This window comes from Tursiops truncatus, chromosome 10 (genome assembly GCF_011762595.2).
Source record: "Tursiops truncatus isolate mTurTru1 chromosome 10, mTurTru1.mat.Y, whole genome shotgun sequence".
In the NCBI taxonomy this organism is placed as follows: Eukaryota; Metazoa; Chordata; class Mammalia; order Artiodactyla; family Delphinidae; genus Tursiops; species Tursiops truncatus.
This window is the reverse complement of record NC_047043.1, coordinates 77,220,215-77,246,740: the sequence shown is the minus strand read 5'-3', so window position 1 is coordinate 77,246,740 and position 26,526 is coordinate 77,220,215. Positions and strand designations below refer to the sequence as shown.

Genomic DNA, 26,526 nt, shown 5'->3' with positions numbered 1-26,526 from the left:
TCAGCAGCAGGGTGGCCAGGTGCCACCAGCAGGGCCCTGTCAAGGCTCGTTTGCAGAGTGCAAGGCCTGGAGAAGCCAAGGCCCATTTGCAGATGTGGGAGGGGAGACCTGCCATTGGAGTTCCCAGTTTTCAAGGCAGATGGCTCCAACCTTTATAGTAAATGTGCTCCGGGATCCTGGAGATGAGGAGTGAGCCTCAGGACTTTGACATCCTGTAGGCGTTCACAGCTGCACACCCTTTCTGCTGACGGAGCAGCCTACGCTGTGGGCTGCTGCGACAGTTGATTTACTATCAAGACGATCCCCTCCGCCTTCTGACTCCTGAGACATTTTGAGCAGTTTCATGGGATGGTTGGATGAATCTACCATCAAGGCAACTAGTGACTACCTTCGTCCACCTGTCCATCTATTTGTCCATCCGTTCATTCATTCACTAGGGCATTCAGCCATGGATTCATTCAGCAGTTATTTATTAAGTGCCCGTGAAGTGCAAGCCCTTAGTCTAGGTGTGATTTCACTGTGGCTGTTTTCCAGGTCCAGTGTAGAACTGGAGCTGCCCAGGCCCTGTCTTGCCGTTGTGCTTTGTGTAGCATGCGGTTATTCACAGGCAGGTGTAGACAGTCCCTCTTTGAGGAAGACCCACACAGACTTCAGGCTTTGTGCTGGTGTCCCATGGCTTCTACCTTGTAAGTACCTATCCCCCGGAGCTCGTAGTGTCCAAGAGTATAAGCTTTGACACTGACTAACTCTGTGTTCACATCCTAGCTGTGTTGCTCACAAACATTGGCCAAGTTCATCCACTTCCATGAGCTTTCATGTCATCATTGGAAAAATAAGAATGTCATTATGCATCTGTAGCATGGTTGTGAGAATTAAATGAGACAGTGCCTTAAGCGTGGAGCTTTAAAAATGGCAGCTCTTAGCTTTCTTTTTAATAGCCCAAAATTGAAACAACCCAAATATCCATCAACAGCTGCATGGGTAAACAGATGGTGTTGTATCATAGAGAAGAATGCTACTCTATAATAAAAAGGAATGAACTCTTGATATATACAACAACATTCATGAATCTCAAAATCATTATTCTCGGGCTTCCCTGGTGGCGCAGTGGTTGAGAGTCCGCCTGCCGATGCAGGGGACACGGGTTCGTGCCCCGGTCTGGGAGGATCCCACGTGCCGCGGAGCAACTAGGTCCATGAGTCATGGCCGCTGAGCCTGCGTGTCCAGAGCCTGTGCTCTGCAATGGGAGAGGCCACAACAGTGAGAGGCCCGCATACTGCAAAAAAAATAAAAATCATTATTCTGAGTGAAAGAAGCCAGACCATAAAAGTACATACTGTTTGATTCTATTTATATACAACTCTAGAAAATTTGAACTAATCTGTAGTGACAGAAAGCAGATGAGTGGTTACTTGGGGATGGGGAGGTGCAAGGGGAGAGAGTAGGAGGGAGGAACGACAGAAGGGCAGAGGAAGCTTTTGAAGGTAATAGGTATTTCGGTCTCTTGATTATGCTGATGCTTTTGTGGGTATATGTATATGTCAAAACTTACCAAGTTGTATACTTCAAATATGTGAAGCTTATTATATTTCAAATACCTCAGTAAAGCGAATGAATGAAGTTGCTCTTTAGCAAACAGGAAGGCAAGCATCTTTGCATGCCAGTGCCGGAGTCTTCCTAAGGTTTCATGGTTGCCTTAGGAAGTAACTGAGCCCTCTGACCAAGTACTGTCAGAAAGAAGTGCCTCAATATTAATTATGCGCACTGAAAACGGAGATTCGGGACAGAAATTCATCAACATCCAGATGGACGGCACTAAAAAATCGGTTCCACAGACTGGCTCATTTCATCATCTCTGTAAATGCTCTAGGACGGTGCCTAACATGTAGTTGGCACTCGGTGAGTAGTGGCGGTAGTTATTGCAATTAGAAAGACTGGTAAAAACTCAGTGATCGTATCTTGCTAAGGGAAGATAACTATTCAGGTAATTTCTGAACCTGTACTTCCTGAAGCAAAAGGATAAATTCATAACCTCTCAGCTTGGTAGGGGATCAGGGCTGCCATGTACGGTTGTACAGTTTGTATACTGCACAAAGGTGCCTGGCCAAGGGGTTGATTAAAGGTTGATATTCACCTGGGCTCTGGTGACTACCAGCCAGAGTAGGACATTTTATTTAACCTAGGACACCTTGCAATTTACTTGGGTGTGGTACAGGACTCTCTCTTCTGAGACTGGGAGCTTACTTTTCGTAATTTGTAGTTGGGGTGGAGTGGGGTGTCTTTTTCTAATTTCCATTACGGTACCAAAAAGTCTAGCAGCAACCTAGGAGGGACTGTAAACGTTAACTAGCCTAGCTCAATGATGACTTTGCATTCTTGCCCTGCAATCCTGGGGTCCTAGGAAACCTCCTTTCTGATTCTTGCCAAAGGGTTTTAGGAATAAGAGGTGATATCCTCGTGTTCACTGGCATTGAGTGTTCGGTGGAGAGGAGGAGGTAGGTTATGATTTCCCGAGTTTTGATGGTCAAGATTTTGAACACTTAAGCCCCTTTTACTCTTCCTCCTCTTCCATCATTTTGCAAATCATTGCAAGCGTCATAACCTTGGACAGAGACACAGGCAGAGAAAGGAGTTGAAATGCCAACCAACTAATTTTGTCAGCCACTTGGCAACTCTGTTCATATTGTTTGAGGGAGAGGGTCAAGTCAAACTGTAAAAGTAAATTTGAGGTTGGACTTGTGCATGGTTTTGAAGCACCCATCCTCTCCTGGACCCCACTGCTGTGTGGAAATCAAGAATTCATCTGGATGGTGAATATGACATGAGAAATAGCTCTGCTGAAATATGGTCAGTGGGTGGTCTTTCCCAAGCATAATGATTAAAAGCCATGACTGTGGTATCAGATACATATGGAACCTGATCCAGCTCTGCTACTCTCTGGCTATATTTATGATTGGAACAGGTTATTTAACTTGGTGAAGTCATTTTTTTTCATCTATAACATGAAGATAGTAACGGTTCCTGCCTTATAGGGCAACTGTTCCAGAACCCGGTATTTTAAGAACCCGGTATTACATATAATTACTTTTTCTTTTAATAAATTTTATTTATTTCCTTTTGGCTGCGTTTGGTCTTCGTTGCTGTGTGCAGGCTTTCTCTAGCTGCAGCAAGCGGGGGCTACTCTTCCTTGAGCAGGCTTCTCATCGTGGTGGCTTCTCTTGTTGCGGAGCACGGGCTCTAGGCGTGCAGGCTTCAGTAGTTGTGGCACACGGGCTTAGTTGCTCCACGGCATGTGGGATCTTGCAGGACCAGGGCTCGAACCTGTGTCCCCTGCATTGGCAGGCGGATTCTTAACCAGTGCGCCACCAGGGAAGCCCACATATAATTACTGATTGGAAAGACCAATTAGTATGAAAATACTTTTCTTGGAAAAGTACATCTGAAGAAGAAAAAAAATTGAGAACTAAGTCTGAAGTTCTTGTCCAGCGATTGGAGGGAGCGGGGGTGGGGGAGACAAGACCCATAGAAATAAGGCTTCAAAGATTATTAAACCTAAACCTTGTAAGTGATATTTAAGAAAACAATCTCAGAGAAAGTATATGACTTGCACATTGTCATATAGAGCCAGAATTTAGAGAGCTGGGTTAATTTATTTCACCACTCTTCCCCTTACAGTACCAGGGAGAAATACCTAGGGACCGTAGAATAGGCAGATGTACAGAAAAGGAAGCATTCCAGTTCAGGAAAGGGTTGTGAATCAGAAAAGTTCAGTTTCAGACTGTGGTTACCTAAGTGACCTTCACCAAGTTTCTTAGCACTTTCTAGCTTCTGTTCCCCATTTGGAAAATAAGGATGTGAATTCTTTCCTTCCCACTCTAAAGTAAGAATAAACAAAATAATGTTTTCAAATTGTTAGAAGAAAGGTGTTAGAATTAATGAACAATAATTACTATTGTTATAATATACTGTATAGCCTTCATAATTTTTTGTCTATTTGGTCTATCGATGCTAAGAGACATATTTTAAAATCTCTCACATTGTTTATAGATTTGTTTCTTCTTGTATTTCTGTTTTGCTTATATTTTGAAGCTATATTTTTGGGTGCCTAAAAGTTTATGAATATACTCCAACTTTTATAGATTTTTTTCCTTTTATTATTTTGTAATATCTTAAATTTTTTTGCATTTAATTTATTTTAACATGAAAATCATTTTTATGGTTCTTAAAAAGTTTATGAACAGATGCATTAATAATATTTTCCAAGAATATAAGTAGGGAAGTGATAGCTCAATCAACAAATTGTGTCACTAATAATTTTGAAATGACCAACGAGCTATTAATCAATTGTAACATCACTTTTAATCCATTCTAATTTTACTTACTTAAATGTAAGTTTTCTTCAGTATTAATATTGCATACTGGCTTTTTTAAGGGGAATAATTGCAAGACTGTACTTTTTCATTCTTTTATTTCAACCTTCTCTTACGGATTCAAGTAGGCAGCATATCATGGATATTGTTTTTTTCTTTTTAATCCAAACTGATAATCTTCTGATTGATGGATATATTTACATTTATTGTGATAACTGAGATAATTATTACTCCCACTTTTTTTTGTTGTTTTCTGTGTGTTTTTCCTCTGCTTTTTTCTATTTTCTTGAATTCTATTTTTTAATATTTTCCCTGCTTCCTTCATTTTCCTTTGTTGGAAAATTATAGAATACATCTCTAAGAGAAAAACAAATACTGTATGCTAACGCATATATATATATATATGGAATCTAAAAAAACGGTACTGATGAACCTAGTGGCAGGGCAGGAATAAAGATGCAGACGTAGAGAATGGACTTGAGGACACAGCGGGGGAAGGGGAAGCTGGGATAAAGTGAGAGTGGCATGGACATATATACACTAGCAAACGTAAAATAGATAGCTAGTGGGAAGCAGACACATAGCACAGGGAGATCAACTCGATGATTTGTGACCACCTAGAGGGGTGGGATAAGGAGGGTGGGAGGGAGACGCAAGAGGGAGGAGATATGGGGATATATGTGTACATATAGCTGATTTACTTTGTTGTACAGCAGAAACTAACACAGAAATATAAAGCAATTATACTCTAATAAAGATGTGAAAAAAAATACATTGCTATTTTCTGGTGGCCACTTGCCATTTCTTAACACCCAGCTACACTGCATCTCTTGCCAGTCTTCAAGTACCCTGAGCTTCCTCCAGCCTCAGAGCCTTCTCACTTGCTGTATTTAATGCATTGCTTTCCCACCTCATTCATTTTTTTTTTAATTGAAGTATAGTTGATTTACAATGTTGTGCCAGTCTCTGCCATACAGCAAAGTGACTCAGTTATACACATGTATGCATTTTTTTAAAATATTCTTTTCCAGTATGGTTGATCACAGGATATTGAGTATAGTTCCCTGTGCTATACATTAGGACCTTGTTGTTTATCCATTCTGAATGTGATATTAATAGTTTGCATATACCAACCCCAAACTACCAGTCCATCCCTCTCTCTCCCCCCATCCCCCTTGGCAACCACAAGTCTGTTCTCTGTGTCTATGAGTCTGTTTCTATTTTGCAGATAAGTTCATTTGTGCCATATTTTAGATTCCACATATAAGTGATATCATATGGTATTTGTCTTTCTCTTTCTGACTTCACATAGTATGATAATCTCTAGTTGCATCCATGTGGCTGCAAATGGCATTATTTCATTCTTTTTTATGGCTGAGTAATATTCCATTATATATATGTACCACATCTTCTTTATCCACTCATCTGTCCATGGACATTTAGGTTGTTTCCGTGTTTTGGCTATTGTGAATAGTGCTGCAGTGAACATAGGAGTGCATGTATCTTTTGAATTATAGTTTTGTTGGGGTATATTCCTAGGTATGGGATTGCTGGATCATATGGTAATTCTATTTTAGTTTTCTGAGGAACCTCCTTACTGTTTTCCATAGTGACTGTACCAACTTACATTCCCACCAACAGTGTAGGAGGGTTCTCTTTTCTCCACAGCCTCTCCACATTCCACTTCATTCATTTTTAACAAGTATCAGTCTTTATGACTTCCTTCTACCTTTAACAGGGACCTTACATAATGTACATTTTAGTACCATTTCTTAGATTGCTTATGAAAGATTTTTCCTTCCCTATGAGTAGCCTGTGTCTCAGTGCATTTCACAGCTACCTTACCTGACCTTGAATTCATATTTGCTCAAGCTTAAGGAAATTTTTGGATAGTTTCTCTTAAACCAAAATCATATCAATACTAGTAATTGTTTCATTTTTCTCTTATCTTTTTTTAATTTAAAAAAATTCTTTGTACAGGTTTTCAATGTTACTTTCTATTTACAGTTGTTACAAAATATTGGCTCTGTTCCCCTTGTTATACAGTACATCCTTGAGCCTATCTTACACTCAGTAGTTTGTGCCTCCCTCCTCCCCAGGCCCTACATTGCCCCTCCCCACTGGTAACCACTAGCTTGCTCTGTATACCTGTCAGTGTGCTTCTTTTTTTGTTATATGCACTAGTTTGTTGTATTTTTCAGATTCCACATACAAGTGATATCATACAATATTTGTCTTTCTCTGTCTGGTTTATTTCACTTAGCATAATGCCCTCCAAGTCCATCCATGTTGCTGCAAATGGCAAAATTTTCTTTCTTTTTAGGGCTAAGTAGTATTCCATTGTGTATATATACCACATCTTCTGTATTCATTCATCTGTAGATGGACACTTAGGTTGCTTCCATATCTTGGCAATTGTAAATAATGCTCCTATGAACATTGGGGGTGCATATATCTTTTTGAATGAGTGTTTGGGAATTTTTTTTTTGCATATATACTCAGAAGTGGACTTGCTGGGTCATATGGTAGTTCTGTTTTTAGTTTTTTGAGAAACCTCCATACTGTTTTCCACCAATTTACATTCCCACCAACAGTGTACAAGGGTTCCCTTTTCTTCACATCCCTGCCAGTATTTGTTATTCGTGTTCTTTTTGATGATAGCCATTCTGACAGCTGTGAGGTGATAGTTCACTGTGGTTTTGATTTGCATTTCCCTGATGATTAGCAATGTTGAGCATCTTTTCATGTGCCTGTTGGCCATATGGATTTCCTCCTTGGAAAAATGTCTATTGAGTTCTTCTACCCATTTTTTAATTGGGTTGTTTGTTTTTTTGATGTTGAGTTGTCTGAACTGTTTATATATGTTGGATATTAATCACTTATCAGTCATATCATTTGCAAATATCATCTCTCATTCAGTAGGTTGTCTTTTTGTTTTGTCGATGGTTTCCTTTGCTGTGCAAAAGCTTTTACGTTTAATTAGGTCCCATTTGTTTATTTTTGCTTTTATTTCTGTTGCCTTGGGAGACTGACCTAAGAAAACATTGATACAATTTATGTCAGAGAATGTTTTGCCTATGTTCTGTTGTAGGAGTTTTATGGTGTCATGTCTTAAAGACTTAAATATTTAAGTCTTTAAGCCATTTTGAGTTTATTTTTGTATATGGTGTTAGAGGATGTACTAATTTCCTTTTTTTTTTTGCTAGTAGCTGTCCAGTTTCCCAAGTACCACTTATTGAAGAGACTGTCTTTGCTCCATTGTATGTTCTTGCCTCCTTTGTCATAGATTAATTGACCATAAGTGTGTGGGTTTATTTCTGGACTTTCTCTCCTGTTCCATTGATCTATGGGTCTGTTTTTGTGCCAGTACCATACTGTTTTGATTACTGTAGTTTTGTAGTATTGTCTGAAGTCAGGGAGCATGATTCCTCCAGCTCTGTACTTCTTTCTCAAGATTGTTTTGGCTACTTGGAGTCTTTTTTGTTTCCATACAAATTTTAAAATTATTTGTTCTAGTTCTGTGAAAAATGCTGTTAGTATTTTGATAGAGATTGCATTGAATCTGTAGATTGTCTTGGATAGTATAGTCATTTTGACAATCTTGATTCTTCCAATCCAAGTACACAGTATATACTGTATATCTTTCCATCTGTTTGTGTTGTCTTCAGTTTCTTTTATCAGTGTCTTCCAGTTTTTGGAGTCCAGGTCTTTTGCCTCCCTAAGTAGGTTTATTCCTAGGTATATTATTCTTCTCATGCAATGGTAAATGGGATTGTTTCCTCAATTTCTCTTTCTGGTACTTCATTGTTAGTGTATAGAGATGCAACAGATTTCTATTAATTTAGTATCCTGCAACTTTACCACATTCATTGATTAGCTCTAGGAGTTTTCTGGTGGCATCTTTAGGGCTGTGTATAATAACATGTCATCTTCAAACAGTGTTAGTTTTACTTCTTCCTTTCCAATTTGCATTCTTTTTATTTCTTTTTCTTCTCCGATTGCCGTGGCTAGGACTTCCAAAACGTTGTTGAATAAAAGTGGTGAGAGTGGGCATCCTTGTCTTGTTCCTGATCTTAGAGGAAATGCTTAGCTTTTCACCACTGAGTATGAAGGTAGCTGTGGGTTGTCATATATGGCCTTTGTTAGGTTGAGGTATGTTCCCTCTATGCCCACTTTCTGGATAATTTTTATCATAAATGGGTGTTGAATACTGGTAATTTTATACCAACAATTTTAAGATCATTTTAGGTCTGTTGTTTACAGCGTTACTTCTTTCATTTAACATAGGTAAGAACCGATCCTGAAACTCTACTTCCTAAAAAAAAAAAAATGGATGTTTAAAATTAAGCCTTTTTTCTTTTTGATTCATTTCCTGTTTCCAAAAGTGGTTTAGATGAACTATCAGTAGAATAATTAAAACAACGGTAAAGAATCCTATAGGCAACAAAGGGAAAGGAGATAATTAGAGACCAAGACTGAAGGTTGCTTCTACAACTGGGCACTGTCATCGGCTAACCACAGAACAATATCTGTTTATTTTGGAAGAGACTGAGATAGCACGTGGATGAGCATTGTTTTAGACCAGGTGTCAGGGATGTCAGAATGCTGAAGGATGCCTGCTGGAACTGCTTATTTGGGTCTAAGCCTAGTTGATATGGAGTTCTCTTCTCCTGCAATTATTGACTAGCATTGGTTGCTTCTCATGCCCGCTCCAAGAGCAATCAGAAGACTGTCATGAGCTAGAAAGAGGTGCTGTGTAATGGGAATTCTGTGATTTGTAAAATATTGAGTCAATGCCCCAAGGCCGAAAATTCAGAAGAAATTACTTCCCCAGGTATTAGTAGTGATTTACTTCATGGGTCTTCTCGGTGGAAACACAGTACGATACTCTCATTTGTTGTAGATTCTAATGGCTGAGGCCACAGTTTCCCCTGCTGTCTTTAATTGTTTTATTTAAAACAGAAGGAAAGTTGCTTATAAAAGGACTTAAATGTAAGTGTCTACATTGCCTGATTCACTTTATTTCCCCACTGATTTTCACCTTAGTATCAGAGAAGTGTTACTGCAAAAGAACATTTGGCCCCAACATGTAATAAAAATCACTCTGAACCCTAGTCACATTCATAGAGATGGAAAGGGGAATGGTGGTTGCCAGTGGCTGGGGGAGGGGAAGTGGGGAGTTAGTACTTGATGGGTACAGAGGTTTAGTTTGGGAAGATGAAAACGTTCTGGAAATGGTTGGTGGCAATGGTTGCCCAACAGTGTACTTAATGCCACTTAAAAATGGTTAAAGTGGTAAATTTTGTGTTATGTGTATTTTACCACAAAATGAATAAATACATGAAATAAAATAATAAAGTAAAATTTAACAGTATAATCTGGGGAATCAGAGCACTCACTTCAAGGACCACAAGGCCTTTGTCGGGGATGGACGTGGGCATATTAACATTTCCCTTGCATAGACCGCAAAGAAAAAAAGTTTGTCAAACTCGAGTCACTTCACATGACCTTTACTACATAACGTTATGCACATACTATTCAAAGCAGACACATTAGCAGATAGCACTGTTGATTTCCATCGTCTCTGGAATTCCACTTGGTTCATGTGGCTTTCATGATGAAGCAGCCTCTCTAGTCTGTTTATTATTCTAGGTTTTAACAGGAACCACAGGCTTGAAGAATGAACTGTGACTGCACTGGGTATGGAGTCATCAGATGCTCAGGGCAGAGTGTAATCCTGTGACTGGTTTAGGGAGACAGTGGGGTGAAGCGGAAAGAAAATGAGCTTTGAAGTCAGACCTCAATTTAAGTCCTGGCTCAGCCCCTTTCTCCTGAGCAGGTCAGATAGGTCGTAATCTAGTCATTCCTCATTATTCATGGCTTAGGTATCTGCACATTCACCTCTCTCTCAAAATTTGTTTGTAACGCCAAAATCAATATTCGTGTCACTCTCACAGTCATTCCCAGACAGGTGCAGAGGGGCAATATTTTTTTAAGTTGAAGTATAGTTGACTTACAGTATTGTGTTAGTTTCAGGTGTACAGCGAAGTGATTCAGTTATATATTTTTTGAGATTACATTCCATTATAGGTTATTACAAGATATTGAATAACTCCCTGTGCTGTACAGTAAATCCTTGTTGCTTATCTATTTCATGTATGATAGTGGACATCTGTTAATCCCATAGTCCTAATTGGCCCCTCCTCCCTTCTCTTCTCCCCTTTGGTAACCAGAAGTTTGTTTTCCATGTCTGTGGGTCTGTTTTGTATATAGGTTCATTTATATTATTTTTTAGATTCCACATATAAGTGATGTCACATAGTATTTGTCTTTCTCTGTCTGACTTCACTAAGTATAATATTCTCTAGGTCCATCCACACTGCTGCAGATGGCAATATTTCATTCTTTTTTATGGCTGAGTAATGTTCTATTGTATATGTATACCACATCTTTTCAAGCCAGTTGTCTGTTGGTGGACGTTTGGGTCGTTTCTATGTCTTGGCTACTATAAATAGTGCCGCTATGAACATCGGGGTGCATGTATCTTTTTTGAAGTAGAGTTTTCATCTTTTCCCAGGAGTGGGATTGCTGGATCACATGGTAGCTCTACTTTTAGTTTTTTAAGGAACCTCTATACTGTTTTCCATAGTGGCTACCCCAGTTTACATTCTCACCAAGAGTGTAGGAAGGTTCCCTTTTCTCTACATTCTCTCTAGCATTGATTATTGTAGACTTTTTGATGATGGCCATTCTGACCAGTGTGAGTTGATCCCTCATTGTGGTTCTGATTTGCGTTTCCCTGTTAATTAGTGACGTTGAGCATCTTTTCATGTACCTGTATGTCTTCTTTGGAAAATGTCTGTTTAGGTCTGTTGCCAACTTTTTGATTGGGTTGTTTTTTCAGTATTGAGTTGTATAGGCAGTTTGTATATTTTGGATATTAACCCCTTGCCAGTCACATCATTTGCAAATATTTTCTCCCATTCGGTAGGTTGTTTTTTTTTGTTTAATTGATGGTTTCCTTCAGGGGGGCAAAAATTTTGAATATTGTTTAGCCATAAAATGTCATGAAGTTCTGATAGATGCTACCACATGAATGAACCTTGAAAACCTTTTGCCGAGTGAAATAAGCCAGAGACAAAAAGAAAAACATTGTATGCTTCCACTGGGATGAAATAGCTAGACTCAGTGAATTCACAGAGACAGAAAGCAGATTAGAGGCCACCAGGGGTGGGAGGAGGGAGAAATGGGGAATTATTGCTTAAATAGGTAGAGAGTCTCTGTTTCGCATGATGAAAAAGTTTTGGAAAATAGATCGTGGAAATGGTTGTACAGCTTTGTGATTATAACTAATGCCACTGAATTGTATACTTTAAAATGGTTAAAATAACACATCTTATGTTATATATGTTTTACCACAGTAAGAAAAAGATTTTTTTAATTTCTTAGTTAAAAATCAACTTTGGGGCTTCCCTGGTGGCGCAGTGGTTGAGAGTCCGCCTGCTGATGCAGGGGACACGGGTTCCTGCCCTGGTCCGGGAAGATCCCACATGCCATGGAGCAACTGGGCCTGTGAGCCACAATTACTGAGCCTGCGCTCTGCAACGAGAGAGGCCACAACAGTGAGAGGCCCATGTACTGCAAAAAAAAAAAAAAAAAAAAAATCAACTTTGGTGCAAAGCCAGTGATATTTTGGTGGTGTTTGTTACTGTGGCATAATCTAGCTCATGCTAACCAAACCTTCCTTCCTCCCTGTTCCTCTAAAATGGCATAATATGGGACATTTAGAGTTTTATAAACATTATCTAACCTTGAACCTATAGGCCAGTGTTTTACCTTAGCTGATCATTTGGCTTCTCAGAACAGGGAAGACTAAATTCTTACAATTGTATCCGTGATACATTTGAAACTTAATGAGGCAAGCAGCGTAACTGAGGCTAAAAGTAGCCTTGGAGGTCAGAAATACCTACTTCATAATGTATAAATGAGCTCCTTAGTTTTCATATTTTTCCGTGGGTTCACAACCTTGTTATTTTAATGTGAAGCAATGAAACTGCCTTGAAATGAACTGATTCCAAACAAAGATCACCTATATTTTAAAATGGCTTTCCAACAGTGTTCTGGGAAAGCAAGCTCCAGTCTATGTAAGAATGAATTTTTCTTGGAATTACAGCATGTGTCATTATGCGTCACTTTTTAGTTTAAAATTTGAATTTGTCCTAGGATAGCTTCAGTTGCTGCTCTCTAAACTTTTTTTCAAAATGGCTCCACATGACATTGTGAATCTATACTTAGTAATAATAGTCGGGGGAGCGTGGAATGGACTAATGATGTTTACAGCTCTCTACTGCCCTTGTCTTCTTACCTTTTTAAAGAGAGTTTGCCCAAGAAGCGGACTTACAAGTTTCCAACAATGATGTACTGGAACTGGCTTATACGGTTTCGCAAGATCCAGTTGGTCCGTTTTCAGGTATTTTGTAAGCCAGTTAAATTCAGCCATTCTTAAAACTTAATTATATAAACTTATAATTAAACTATATTAAAAACAAAGGTAATGGGCTTCCCTGGTGGCGCAGTGGTTGGGAGTCTGCCTGCCGATGCAGGGGACACGGGTTCGTGCCCCGGTCTGGGAAGATCCCACATGCCGCGGAGCGGCTGGGCCCGTGAGTCATGGCCGCTGAGCCTGCGCGTCCGGAGCCTGTGCTCCGCAACAGGAGAGGCCACAACAGTGAGAGGCCTGCGTACCGCAAAAAAACAAAGGTAATAAATACTCAAACCTCATCACTTCATGATTACTTTCCCATATTTTACTGTTATCTGGGCTCTTGAGGTTATTTCGTTTAGTAGATCCATACAGTAGAAATACTGTATAATTGTATGCATCTCTTCCCTGTCCCACATGCAGTGATGTCACATTGGTAGCTTGAAATCAGCCCTAGTAGGATTATTTATACCATGGAAATTGGCAGATGCTACAGATGTAGGATTGATTTATTGTTTTTTGAAACTCTGAAGTGTTTTTCTCTGCCTCTAATGGCTTCTGCATTATAGTCATTTGCCTACTTGTCTTTTACAGTCTATTGAAATATAACTTCCTCCAACCAGGGGTAGTTTCTTATGCGTGTGTGTGTCCTTTCCACACAAGTACCCCAGGGTTCCTTGCATGTGGTAGACTGTTAGCCTGCTCAGGCTGCCTTAACAGAATACCACAGACTGGGTGGCTTCAACAACAGAAATTTTTTGCTTCACAGTTTTGGAGGCTGGAGGTCCAAGGTCAAGGTGCAGGCAGAGTTGGTTTCTGGTGAGACCTCTCTTGACTTGCATTCGGCCACCTTCTTGCTGTGTCTTCACATGGCCTTTCCTCTGTGCATGAGCACTCCTAGTGTCTCTTCCTCTTCTTACAAGGATATCAGTCCTTTCTGATTACAGCCCCAATCTTGTCACCTCATTTAACCTTAATACCTCCTGAAAGGCTCTTTTTCCAAATACAGTCACTTTAGGGCTTAAGGTTTCAGCGTGTGAATGGGGAGGCGGGCAGCACAGTTCGGTCCATAAAATAGACATTTATGACTTATGGATTAGATTGCTTTGAAGCCAAGAAATATCGATCCTTCACTGTGTGCCTTTCTGCTAGTTACATTACAGGCAGACCTCAGAGATGTTCAGTATCAGTTCCAGACCACCACAGTAAAGCAGGTATTGCAGTAAAGTCACAAATTTTGTGGTTTCCCAGTGCATGTAAAAGTTATATTTATACTATACTGTAGTCTGTTAAGTGTGCAACAGGATTATGTCAGAAAAAATGTACATTCCTTAATTTAAAAACATGTTGTTGCTTAAAAATGCTAACCATCATCTGAGCCCTCAACAAGCTGTAATTTTTTTTTTTTTTTCGCGGTACGTGGGCCTCTCACCGCTGTGGCCTCTCCCGTTGCGGAGCACAGGCTCTGGATGCGCAGGCTCAGCGGCCATGGCCCACGGGCCCAGCCGCTCCGCGGCATATGTGATCCTCCCGGACCGGGGCACGAACCCGTGTCCCCTGCATCGGTAGGCGGACTCTCAACCACTGCGCCACCAGGGAAGCCCTGTAATGTTTTTGCTGGAGGGTCTTGCCTTGATAGTGATGCTGCTGACTGACTGATCAGGGTGGTGGTTGCTGAAGCTGGGACTGCTGTGGCAGTTTCTTAAAATTAAACAACAGTGACGTTTGCTGCACCGATTGACTCTTCCTTTCACGAACAGTTTCTCTCTAGCACGGCAGTGCTGTTTGATGGCATTTTCCCCACAGCAGAACTTCTTTGAAAATTGGAGTCAGTCTTCTCAACACCACCCCCCACCCCTCCGCCAGTGCTTTATCAAGTAAGTTTATGTACTGTTCTAAATCGTTTGTTGTCATGTCAACAGTCTTCATAGCATCTTTACCAGGAGAAGATGATATCTCGAGAAACCACTTTCTTTGCTTATGTATAAGAAGCAATGGCTCATCTGTTAAAGTTCTATCATGGGATTGCAGCGAATCATTCTCATCTTCAGGCTCCACTCCTAATTCTAGTTCCCTTGTTATTTCCGCCACACGTGTAGTTACTTCCCCCACTGAAGTCGTGAACCCCTCAAAGTCATCCATGAGGGTTGGAATGAACTTATTCCAGACTCCTGTGAATGTTGATATTTTGACGTCTTCTCATGAATCATGGATGTTCTTCCTGGCATCTAGAATGGTGAATCCTTTCCAGAAGGTTTTCAGTGGACTTTGCCCAGATCCATCAGAGGGATCCCTTGCTTTCCCAGCTATAGCCTTCTGGAATGTATTTCTTAGATAATAAGAGTTGAAGGTCGAAATGGCTCCGTGGGCTGCAGAATGGGTCTTCGTTAACAGGCATGAAAACAATATGAATCTCATTGTACATCTTCATCGGAGCTCTTCGGTGACCAGGTGCCCCGTCAGTGAGCAGGAATACTCTAAAAGGAATCTTTTTTTCTGAGCAGTAGGTCTCAACAGTGGCTTAAAATATTCAGTAAACCATGTCGTAAACAGGTGTGCTGCCATCCAGGCTTTGTGGTTCCCTTTATAGAGCACAGGCAGAGCGGATTTAGCATAATTCTTAAGGGCCGTAGGATTTCGGAATGGTGAATGAACATTGACTTCAGCTTAAGGTCACCAGCTGCTTTAGCCCCTAACAAGAGAGTCAGCCTGTCCTTTGAAGCTTTGAAGCCAGACATTGACTTCTCTTCTGTAGCTATGAGAGTCCTAGATGGCGTATTCTACCAATTTGTGGCTGTTTTGTCTACATTGAAAAGCTGTGGTTTAGCGTAGCCACCTTCTTGAATTATCTTAGCTAGATCTTCTGGATAACTTGCTGCAGCTTCTACATCACCTCTTGCTGCTTCTCCTTGCACTTTTATGTTACGGAGAAGGCTTCTTTCCTTAAACCTCATGAATCAACCTCTGATAGCTTCAAACTTTTCTTCTGTAGCTTCCTCACCTCTCTCAGCCTTCATAGAATAGAAGCGAGTTAGGATCTTGCTCTGGATTAGGCTTTGGCTTAAGGGAATGTTGTGGCTGGTTTGATCTTCTATCCAGACCACTAACACTTTCTCCATATCAGCAATAAGGCTGTTTTGCTCTCTTATCATGTGTGTTCACTGGAGCAGCACTTTTAATTTCCTTCGAGAATTTTGTATTTTCATTCACAACTTGGCTAACTGTTCGGAGAAAGAGGCCTAGATTTCAGCCTATCTCAGCTTTCGACACGCCTTTTTCACGAGGTTTAATCATTTCTAGCTTTTGATTTAAAGTGAGAGATGTGTAACTCTTCCTTTCACTTGAACGCTTAGAGGCCATCGTAGGATTGTTAATTGGCCTGATGACAATATTGTTGTGTTTCAGGGAATAGGGAAGCCCAAGCTGAAAGGGAGAGATGGGGGAATGGTTGGTTGGTGGAACAGTCAGAACACACACAACATTTATCAATTAAGTTCGATAAACGGGCGTGCTTCGTGGTGCCCCAAAGCAATTACAGTAGTAACTGATCACAGCAGCTACTCACCCGAATATGCCCATTCTCCCCTGAGAGCATACTATCACTTAATAAATCCTCGATTTGCTTTCTTGGAAAAAAAAAGAAATCACTGATCACAGATTATTATAACTAATAAAATGACAGTGAAAAAGTTTGGAATATTGGGAGAATTACCAGAGAATGTGACACAGAGGCACAAAGTGAGAGAATACTATTGGAAAAATGGTGCTGATGGACTTGCCTGTCGCAGGATTGCCACAAACCTTCAATTTGTAGAAAACACCATATCTTCAAAGCACAGTAAAGCAAAGCTCGCTAAAATGATGTGTGCCTGTATAACATTTGAGCCTCATAGCAATATTTCAAAGTAAATATTATTGCCCCCATTTTACAGATAGGAACATTGACTCTATAAGAGATAAAAAAAATTTGTCCAACTGTGTACACATGAGAAGTGTTCAGTCCATCCATTATTCAGACCCAGACAGTGTGACTCCAAACACTTAGCCACTCTAAGAAACTGCTACCCTGCTTTTTCATACCCATGTACGTGTGTATTTTGTCTAAAGGCAATATTGAAACTGTTATCCAAAAAGTAAGCAACTGTTGGGGAATTTTTAGTAGCATATACGCAAATGTGTAGACATTCTGCAAAGTGTTCTGGTAAAATTGAGGTGGGGCGGTCTTGTAATTGCACCTTAAAGGGAGAGTATTGAAACTCCCAGTTCTTCCGTTTCTAAGACCTCTTCTTTAAGATAGGATAAAATAAATAACTGTCAGATAATGCTCCAAACTAAATGGAAAGTATTTTCTAACTAGACATTGAGGTTTAATATTCTAAATTTAAAAAATTTGTAACGAAAAGGTTTGGAAAGGGAGCGAGCGTGTGAGCGCAGACAGGCATAGCTGCAGAACAGCTCACCTGATTTTGAGTCACAGTACTTGCTTAGGACGTAACGTGATTACTTTCTTTAATTTCTGTAAACAGAGTTGACTCAACTTGAAAGAAGTTCTCTGGCTTCAAATCAAAAGGGGTGTTGCTTTTGTCCCTTCCTCTTAAAGAAACAGTACATTGACAGTTATTTTATTCATCCTTTTCTTAGCGTGTCCATCATGCATCCCACATCAGTGATCTCTGGTGAAAAAGCAAGTGCTTGGGTGGCATGAAAGGGAAACTCTATGAGCTTTACTCTGGTTCCTTCTGAAACCTCACCTGTGTGTTCTGTTGCTGCATGTCCCTGTTCGCATCCATTGATAAACCAGAAAGGCAGAGAGATGAGATCTGAACACAGCACGCATTCATTCAGCAAACATTTGTTGAGCACCTACTGTGTGTGACACCTTTTTCTGGGGATAGATGGTGCCCAAAGCCCCGAGCATTCACATTCTAGAGGGAAAAGAGAGACAATGAACAAGTAGATTATGTATCAGCAACTGGTAAATTATTTGTAGAAAAGCAGGTTAAGGGTTTACCATTTTCAGCACTAGTGACATTTTGATCCAGATCATTGTTTACTGTGGAAACCACCCTATGCATTGTAGGAGGTTTAGCAGCATCCCTGGCGACCCACTTTATGTCAATAGCACACGCGCACACGCGTGCGTGCACACACACACACACACACACACACCCCAGTTGTGACAACCGAAAATGTCTCCAGACGTTGCCGAATATCCCTTGGGGGTCAACATTAGCCCCAGTTGAGAAGCGTTGGTCTAAAGAGTAAGAGGTGGAGGTACTGATATATTGGGATCAGGGAAGACCTACCTCTCTTTTAAGGTGACTTTTGAGCAAAGACTGGAAGAAGTGAGAATAGGCATCCTGTAAATATCTGGGGGAAGAATGTTTGCAGCAGAGAATGGCTAGTGCAAAGGCACTGAGGTGAGAGGAATAGCAAGGAAGCCATTGTGAGCAGGACTGAACGGGAAGAATGTAGCAAGTGACACGATCAGCCAGCTCTTCAGGAAGCCAGATCATGATCCTGTAGTGAGGACTTTGGCTTTGAATCACAGGGTGATGGGAAGTCATGAAGGGTTTTGAGAAGAGCAGTGAGTGATGGGACCTGGTTTATCTTCACATGGGGTTGTTCTTGCTGAATAATCACCTGCAAAGGGCACAAAGGTGAAACCCAGGGTCCAGAAGCAGCTGTGGCAATAATTCCAGTGAGCACTTAGTCAAGGCTGGACTGGTTGTGAGAGGATGGGGGAAAGTGACTGGATTCTGGGTATATTTTGAACCTAAATCTGACATGGTTTGCTGTTGAATCAGACATCGGCTGTGAGCAGAAAAGAAAAGAAGGGGTCTTTGAAATATTCTTCTTTGAAAATACCCCAAATGGGCTTTTATTGTTGATTTTTGATCCTAATCCTATGGGAGTTTAAGCGCGATGCAGACATTGGTTAGGCATTAGGTTTTAGACTGTTATTTCCTAAATTACTTCCTGAGTAAACCAATTAAACTTATAATGCGCGTCTGCAGGAGAAAAGGGAAGGAGCCAAACTCGGTATGATTTTCCCTCTTAGACGCTGCTTAGCAACCCTTTTCTCCTATTGCTTGGGTAATGAAATTCGGGCAGGTGGGAGCCATATGAACAAACGGGCCCTCAGAAGCAGCCTGTCACCCCGTGCTCATAGGTACAGTACTACCTGATTATTCTCCAGGTCCCCATTTGGGAACTAGTGTGCACTTTTCATAAAAACCACCATGTGTCTCCATTTCACGCAACATCTCTCCCTTCTCTGTAGCACCTGCCTTCTGAGACCTCAGGCATATGCTAGATATTGCCTCCCCAGATTGAGGTAGATTAACCAAGGTTCCAAGCTTCTTAAACTGTGGGAGAGGGAGAGTGTGAAATAAAGGCTCGATCTTCTAGTTAGTCTCTGAGTTAAGATGGGCTTTTATAAAACCTTCCAAATGTGTCAGCCCACATCAGTGATTACACTCCGGGAGTTTTTACCTTTACCTTGTAAAGTCACATTTGCTTTCCCCTTAAAGCAGTGTTTCTCCTGGTTGGGTGTGAGGTTTTTAATAAGAATGCAGAATTCTAGGCTCTATTTCAGACCCAGAGGGATAAAAATGGGAATAATGTTCAATAAGGGCCCCAAATGATTCTGTAGTATGCTAACATTTGAGAACTATTGGTCTATCATTAGGAATTGCATTCACTTCCAAGTAACTGAAATGTAAATAAAGAACTAGTTTATTTCTCTTATTGCTTAAAGAAGTTCAGTGATAGGCAACCCAGGGCTAGTATGATGGCTCTATGGTATATTCAAAAACTCCCATTCTTAAGGTTACTTCATGGTATAAGATGGCTGCTGGACCTCCTGCTGTTGAGTGTACATTGCAGCCAGGAAGCAGGAAGGAAGGGGAACTTGGGCAAAAAGACCTTTGTCAACTACTTGGCCTCCTTTAAAAGAGCTCTCCCAGAAGTCACATCTTTACATGTCATTGGCCAGAATTTGTTCCGATGGCCACATGTAGCTACTCCAGAGGTACAGAAATACCGTCCTCAGCTGGGCATATTGATGCTCTAAGTAAAATGATGGTATTCTAATTAAGGAAGAAAAGAAAATGGATACGATTGGTCAGCCATCTCTGCCAGAACTCCCTTACACCACCATACCATGGTGGTGTGGAAAGACTTGAATTTGGAGTGCATCATTTTACTTACTGTCAGTCCATTTTGAACCATATGTTGGTTATGTTATGGAGAACACCAAAGGAAAGCATGTTCATCATTTTTGTGGTCAATCATGCAGACATATTAGGAATTTACTATATCTTTTTGTCTTCTTTTCCATCCATTTGCTAGTCTTTTTTTTTTTTTTTTTCCCTTGATAAAGAAGCCCAAGAATCCATGCAAAACAGAGGGAGACGATGAGGAAGCCAAGCTCAGAAGTGGCCCTGCCGTGTTTTAGCTGTGTGACTCTCAATCTGATGAGTGTAATGTACCACCTCCAGGCTGTGGGGAGGGTTCACACGCCACTGTATGTAAAAACACTTCAGGCATAAGAGCAACTCCATAAAAAAAAAATGTTCCTTGATCCCTTCCTTCATTTGGACTGTGAAGGACAGTTGGTTCTAAATTCAGCCCCCAAATTCTGACTTCTTTGTTGGGTTCCCGCTCTAAGAAAATAGGAATGCTTTTGATATGGAAAATGTACCAGCCCAAAATTTGAGCACTTTGCCATTAGGATTTCTCGTTGTTGTAGGAACTGGTGGAATCCCCTTGCTTAAGGATATGTGTAGGTGTAGAAGGAGACGTGTACAAAATTGAGTGAAACTGAACAAGTTCTTTTGCCTCCTCTGGGTCTCCTGGGGTGCCTGGCAATCCCATGGGTTGGCTGTTGAAGGAAAATACTTGGGTGACTCTAAAACTCTTAAAATGGGCTCCCTTGAACCAACAGCAGGGGCATCCCCTGAGAAATGGTTAGAAATGCAAATGATCGCCCTCGCCCCCCAAGGCCCCCTGAATTAGAAATGTGTATTTTAGCAAGCCTTCCAGGTGGTTCTGGTGGAAGCTAACATTTGAGAACCACCGCTCTAAGTAAAGCACGTTTCTCTCCAACGAGGAGCCATTGGCTCCCTGGCTTCGATCTCTGCTCAGGCAGAAGTGCTGGCAAACGTGCAGTTCCTTCTGACAAACCCAGTCTTTCCAGCTGGGCGAGGTCTTGCTTTGCAGACTTTATTTGCACACTGACTAAAGCTCTTACAATCCATCTGACACACAGACTGACGTTATTGCCAAACCTCGCTGTTGGGAGTCACACTTTAAATAAAGGCCTTCAGCTAGTTCATTTTCCTAAGCCAGTTTATTGTGTTCAGGATGCTTTTGTTGGGAGGAAATGTACCTCGTGTGGCTACACCCAGCACACAATCACAGGGCACCTCTACCTGGGAATCTGTAAATGGAGCGAAGTTCCTAGCACGTTCCACAGACCTGCCGGATAATAGCTGGGTAATGATCATCACTGACAAAGTTCTATTGGATTTGACAATTTACTTGTAAAAATTAACAAGTGAGGGCTTCCCTGGTGGCGCAGTGGTTAAGAGTCTGCCTCCCGATGCAGGGGACACGGGTTCGTGCCCCGGTCCGGGAAGATCCCACATGCCGCGGAGCGGCTGGGCCCATGAGCCATGGCCGCTGAGCCTGCGCGTCCGGAGCCTGTGCTCCGCAACGGGAGAGGCCACAACAGTGAGAGGCCTGCGTACCACAAAAAAATAAATAAATAATAAAAATAACAAGTGAAATGGGTTTGGGCTAAAATGAGCAATCTGCAGGGTTTTCACAGGTGGTGCCAATTTTCGCTTTTGTAGCGCCAGAAAGTATACTAAATATTTTCCCCTTACTATTGGTATGATTGGTGTTTGTTCTGAGCTATACAGTAGTTTTATTACGGAAGATGCCAAAGCATTTCCGTGCATGTGGCATTTCCATGTTCAGCCAGAGACAGATTGGGAAAGAGAGCCGTTTCTCCCTCATTCCCATCTGTCTGCTAATCCCCTTTGCTCAATGAAGAGCTTGCAAAGTCCAGCTTCTAAACACCAGGAGGAGACACAGCTGCCACCATGAAGGGGGGTTATTTTTACTTCTGGACTTGAACAGGCTTTGAAGAGAGTTGGACGTGGTAAAGGACCAACTCACTCTCCTGCCTCACAGCAAGTCAGATCACCTACCAGGTGATATGGGGGTGATTTGGTAGGTTGTTAATTAATAATTAGCTGATTTGGTTTGATAAACGGAGTATTTTAGCAGGTAAGTTTTTAAGTCATCTGCCAAATTATTGGTTGCCTTGTGAGAAACTATGTTAGCACATTTTATATTGAAGGGATTATGGGAATACTGGTAGAAAAGATGTGTTTTCAGTGGTGGTGATGAGTAGGCTGCAGTTATAGAAAGCAACACAAGATGTGGGACTTCCCTGGTGGCTCAGTGGTTAAGAATCCACCTGCCAATGCAGGGGACACGGGTTCGAGCCCTGGTCCGGGAAGATCCCACATGCCACAGAGCAGCTAAGCCCGTGCACCACAGCTACTGAGCCTGCGCTCTAGAGCCCACGAGCCACAACTACTGAGCCCATGTGCCACAACTACTGAAGCCTGCACGCCTAGAGCCCATGCTGCACAACAAGAGAAGCCACCACAATGAGAAGCCCACTCAAGGAAGAGTAGCCCCGGCTTGCCGCAGCTAGAGAAAGCCCGCACACAGCAACGAAGACCAAACTCAGCCAAAAAGAAATAAATTTATTTTAAAAAAAAGAAAAAGTAATTATATGTAATACCGGGTTCTTGAAATACCGGGTTCTGGAACAGTTGCCCTGTAAGGTAGGAACCATTACTATCTTCATTTTATAGATGAAGAAAAATGACTTCACCAAGTTAAATAACCTGTTCCAATCATAAATATAGCCAGAGAGTAGCAGAGCTGGATCAGGTTTTATACGTATCTGATACCACAGTCATGGCTTTTAAAAAAAAAAGCAGATCTACTGAAGCCCGCATGCCTAGAGCCCATGCACCACAACTAGAGAAGCCACCACAATGAGAAGCCCGCGCACCGCAACAAAGAGTAGCCCCCGCTTGCCACTAGACAAAGCATGCGCGCAGCAGCGAAGACCCAATGCAGCCAAAAGTAATAAATAAAATTTTTTTTAAAAAAAGGCAACACAAGATGTCCAGCCAGGAAAGGTGTTCCACAAGAGTAGTCACTGCCTCTGTTGAGTTAAGGATTCAGTCTTTAAGATGGACATCAGCATACCTAGGTACTTATTTACCACCTAAATATCTCTAGAGCTCTCCATCACTGCCTCCCCCTTAGTCCAATCATGTGTTGGGACTCCTTTATCCTCCAGTCTTAAAATGGCATGGAACCTCTCCATTCCGATCTCCAGGTGTGGCCGTTGCCCAAGATGGGGTAAACAGGAGCCTTCTGTAAGGAAGTGGGATTGAGCAAAGCTAGTCAGTCTAGGGTGGACTCTTGAACGGGGCTTGTGTAAACTCAAGTCCTGTGGGGAACAGATCTGCAGAGAGGAAAGAATAGAGCAAAGGTAGGAGGACACCAGGCTTAGGGAGATGGGAAATCCCTTACTAATCACCTTCCATTGGAAGTTTCCATTTCCTCAAGAGGCCCTACCATACAGCTGGGTTTTTTGAGAAAACACTACATCTTTATAATAATTTACCTTTTTTTCCCCTGAAACCAAGCTAGCTTAAATCGCATTTTATCCCTTGCAGCCTTCCTTCTTAGACCAATTATAAGTGGGGGGCTCCCCAGGTTTGGTCTCACTCTACAAGCCGACAGTGTTGCCCTACCTCTTAAAATGGAAGGAATGCCAGGAAGATGTGGATGGTTCCATTTGGAGTATACCAGGCTGGACAATATACTTATTGCTGTGTATTCGTATTATTTATTGTTATTGAGGGCCAAATGCTCTGTCTTCACTCTCGTTTAATTACCACAATCATATGATGAGGATTCGGAGAGGTTTTGTCAACTTGCTCAGGAACACGGGGATGGGAAAGGACAGAGCCATGACTGGGGGTTCAGATCTCCCTGGCCATGCTGTGGAGAAGGTACAGGGAAAACTCCAGCCTGGGTCAGCCTTGGACGGTAGCAGAGAGACTTTCCTTGTTCAAGGTACCAGTTCAGAAGATGACTGCTCTGGGCAGTGAAGAGAGGGGTGTGTGAGTGATGAGGGGTGATTGAGAGGAAGGTCAGTGGAGCTGAAATCAGACTCTTTGTGATCAAGCATCCACAGTGATGCATTTTATTTTTTTTAATTTATTTTATTGAAGTACGGTTGATTTACGATATTGTGTTAATTTCTACTGTACAGCACAGTGATTCCGTTTTACATATATATCCATTCTTTTTCACATTCTTTTCCATCATGGTTTATCACAGGATATAGTTCCCTGTGCTGTACAGTAGGACCTTGTTGTTTATCCACATAGTGATTCATTTTATGTTAGCATTTGTCCCTAATGTTCTGTAACCATAATGGGAGCTGTGAGAATGACAAAGTGATGTTTCCCCAAGGCTTTTCCACCCGTCATTTTTTGACCTGGGAGGCAAAGCCCATTCCCCAAGATACAGGGACGGGGCCTGCTGCTTTATATACCTGGCCCTTACCTGGTGAGGCATATGGGGCACGAATCTCCTGAGGACATAATGGTGTGCCAGTCTCTGATGGGCTCATCGCCAGCTTCTAATCCCAAACTAACTCATGATCTGGGCTTGTATTTCTTCTCAGAGAGAGTGCCAGTAACTTGTGGGCTGCCTTCAAAACCCGGAACCATTGCTTCCCATCCTGAGACTTGGCTTCCTGCCAGGTGCCTCTAGGGAGGGGTCGCAGGGCCCTGGGTCCCAAAAGCTGGCTGGTCTACAGCGAGAAGTCTGTTTATGTTTACCTTTGGGATTTGATCGAGAGGATGATACACACACGATGGTGAATGGTTACGATTATTTGTTATGAAAACAAGGATAGCTTTCACATTTTTTATTAAGGCTTTGTTATCACAAAACCTTCTTCCTCTCTCTTCTAACAATTATGATTTCGTTTCTGGAGATCAAAATAGACAGAGCTTTCGCAGCTCTTCACTCCAGCATTCCCAAAACGTGTGGTCATATCCAAGGCTCCCCACACTGAAGGGAATGTGACCAAGTTGGTGGAGCCTAACCAGTATGTTGAATGTAGAGCCCCAAGTCTTCTGTCTTCTCCATTTTGTTGAATGAATGCCTTGTTTCACAAGAGTTGGTCATGATGCTGAGAGACAGTTGAAAAGTATTTTCCATGATGTCATCTGACCTTGTGGGATTTTTTTTTTTGGCCTCTCCTATATAAAGCATACCTTCTGTTTTGGCCAGTTTTTTCCCCTAGTTTTACATGCAGTTGGATGCTAGAATGTCTGTTTTCTTTTCTCAGGCAAAATTAGATGTTTGGTGCTTTCCCAAATAGTCTTTAGGGTTGAATGAGCCTCAGAAATTGGAAGAATATGTCCTAACAGCTGTAAACAGGAGCATTCTAGGATGTACAAAAAAAGTCACGTTAATGACAATTTTTAATTACACGCTCTGTATCCCGAATTCAGTGACTTTATTTTTTTATTTTTTTTTGGTGACAGATCTGAACTGCTGCCTGTTCTTACAAAAAGCCTAAAACCTAGAGGGCTTTTAATGTAGGTGGAGGCTGAGGGACCCAAGAGTTCTCCGCGCGCCAAAGGCTGGTGTTGACTCCAGCGCCAGGGCAGGCGCTGACACATCGCTTTGGCTAGGAAGGCAGGTTACATGCTGGAGACTCACAGAGAAAATGGTAAAGCCAGCTCTCGGGGGAGCCTGCCGAGAAAGCCCTACCCTCCGGGTTCACCAGCATGTTTGCCAAAATCTCTTTTTCTAGGAAAGTTTGCTAGCTTCATTTTTCCCTTACAGAGAGAGGAAAAGCCCCAAGACATGGGTGGTTTGTGGGACTCTTTCTTCAAGGATGAATTTCTGCGCTTGCAGTGAGAAACTCATATGCCGTTGAGTTTCACGAAGGACGGGGACAGCGGGAAGCAGATGTGTCCTGTTGTGGGAATCATCTCCCCAGGATGTGGGAGTGGGCAGGTGGTTTGAGTAATGGGCGAGTTATCTGTGTGCTTTCCATCCTTCAGGTTCACCAGTACTATAGCTGTCTCCCAGAAGAGAAAGTTCCCTATGTCAACAGTCCTGGAGAGAAACTTCGAATCAAGCAGCTATTACACCAGCTGCCACCACATGACAATGAGGTAAGGGGCTAGAGGGGCCTTCGTAAGACTTTTCTTAGAACTTTCTCAGAACTTCCTGTGAACGGTTACCTTTTTCATAATCAGAATGCTCATTATCGGTGAGATCCCCAACGAAGAAGTCTGGCAGTTTAGGTTTTAGCTTCCTTAATTAGAACTAAAAGAAACTGTCGGACACCTTCTGGGGAGGGTTACGGAAAAGCAGAATCTCATTATGGACTGGATTCGCCTCTGTGCCTGGCGAACTGGGGAGCACTAAAATTTAAAAGTTCAAGTCCAGGTTTTGTTAGTTGAAGGACGTGCGATGCTGGTTGCCTGAGCCTGTTAGATGATTGAGATTCCCTGGGCAGTTCAAGTCCGGCACAAACTTTGA

General features: G+C 41.8%; 1 protein-coding gene across 10 annotated transcripts in view; it reads left to right on the top strand.

The window, feature by feature from the left end:
• PRICKLE2 (prickle planar cell polarity protein 2) overlaps positions 1-26,526 on the top strand; it is a 342,911-nt gene that overhangs the window by 251,055 nt on the left and 65,330 nt on the right. For 8 of the 10 annotated variants that reach the window (XR_004528595.2, XR_004528594.2, XM_019947623.3 and 5 more), the window contains one exon: positions 26,043-26,156. Coding sequence is in view for 7 of the 10 variants with exons in the window: in XM_019947623.3 (XP_019803182.1) it covers positions 26,043-26,156 (114 nt within the window). In the remaining 3 variants the exon portion in view is untranslated. Of the gene's footprint in view, positions 1-14,613; positions 14,730-25,305; positions 25,706-26,042; positions 26,157-26,526 lie in introns of those variants that run through there. The other 2 variants (XM_073811335.1, XM_033865239.2) reach the window with 2 other exon arrangements.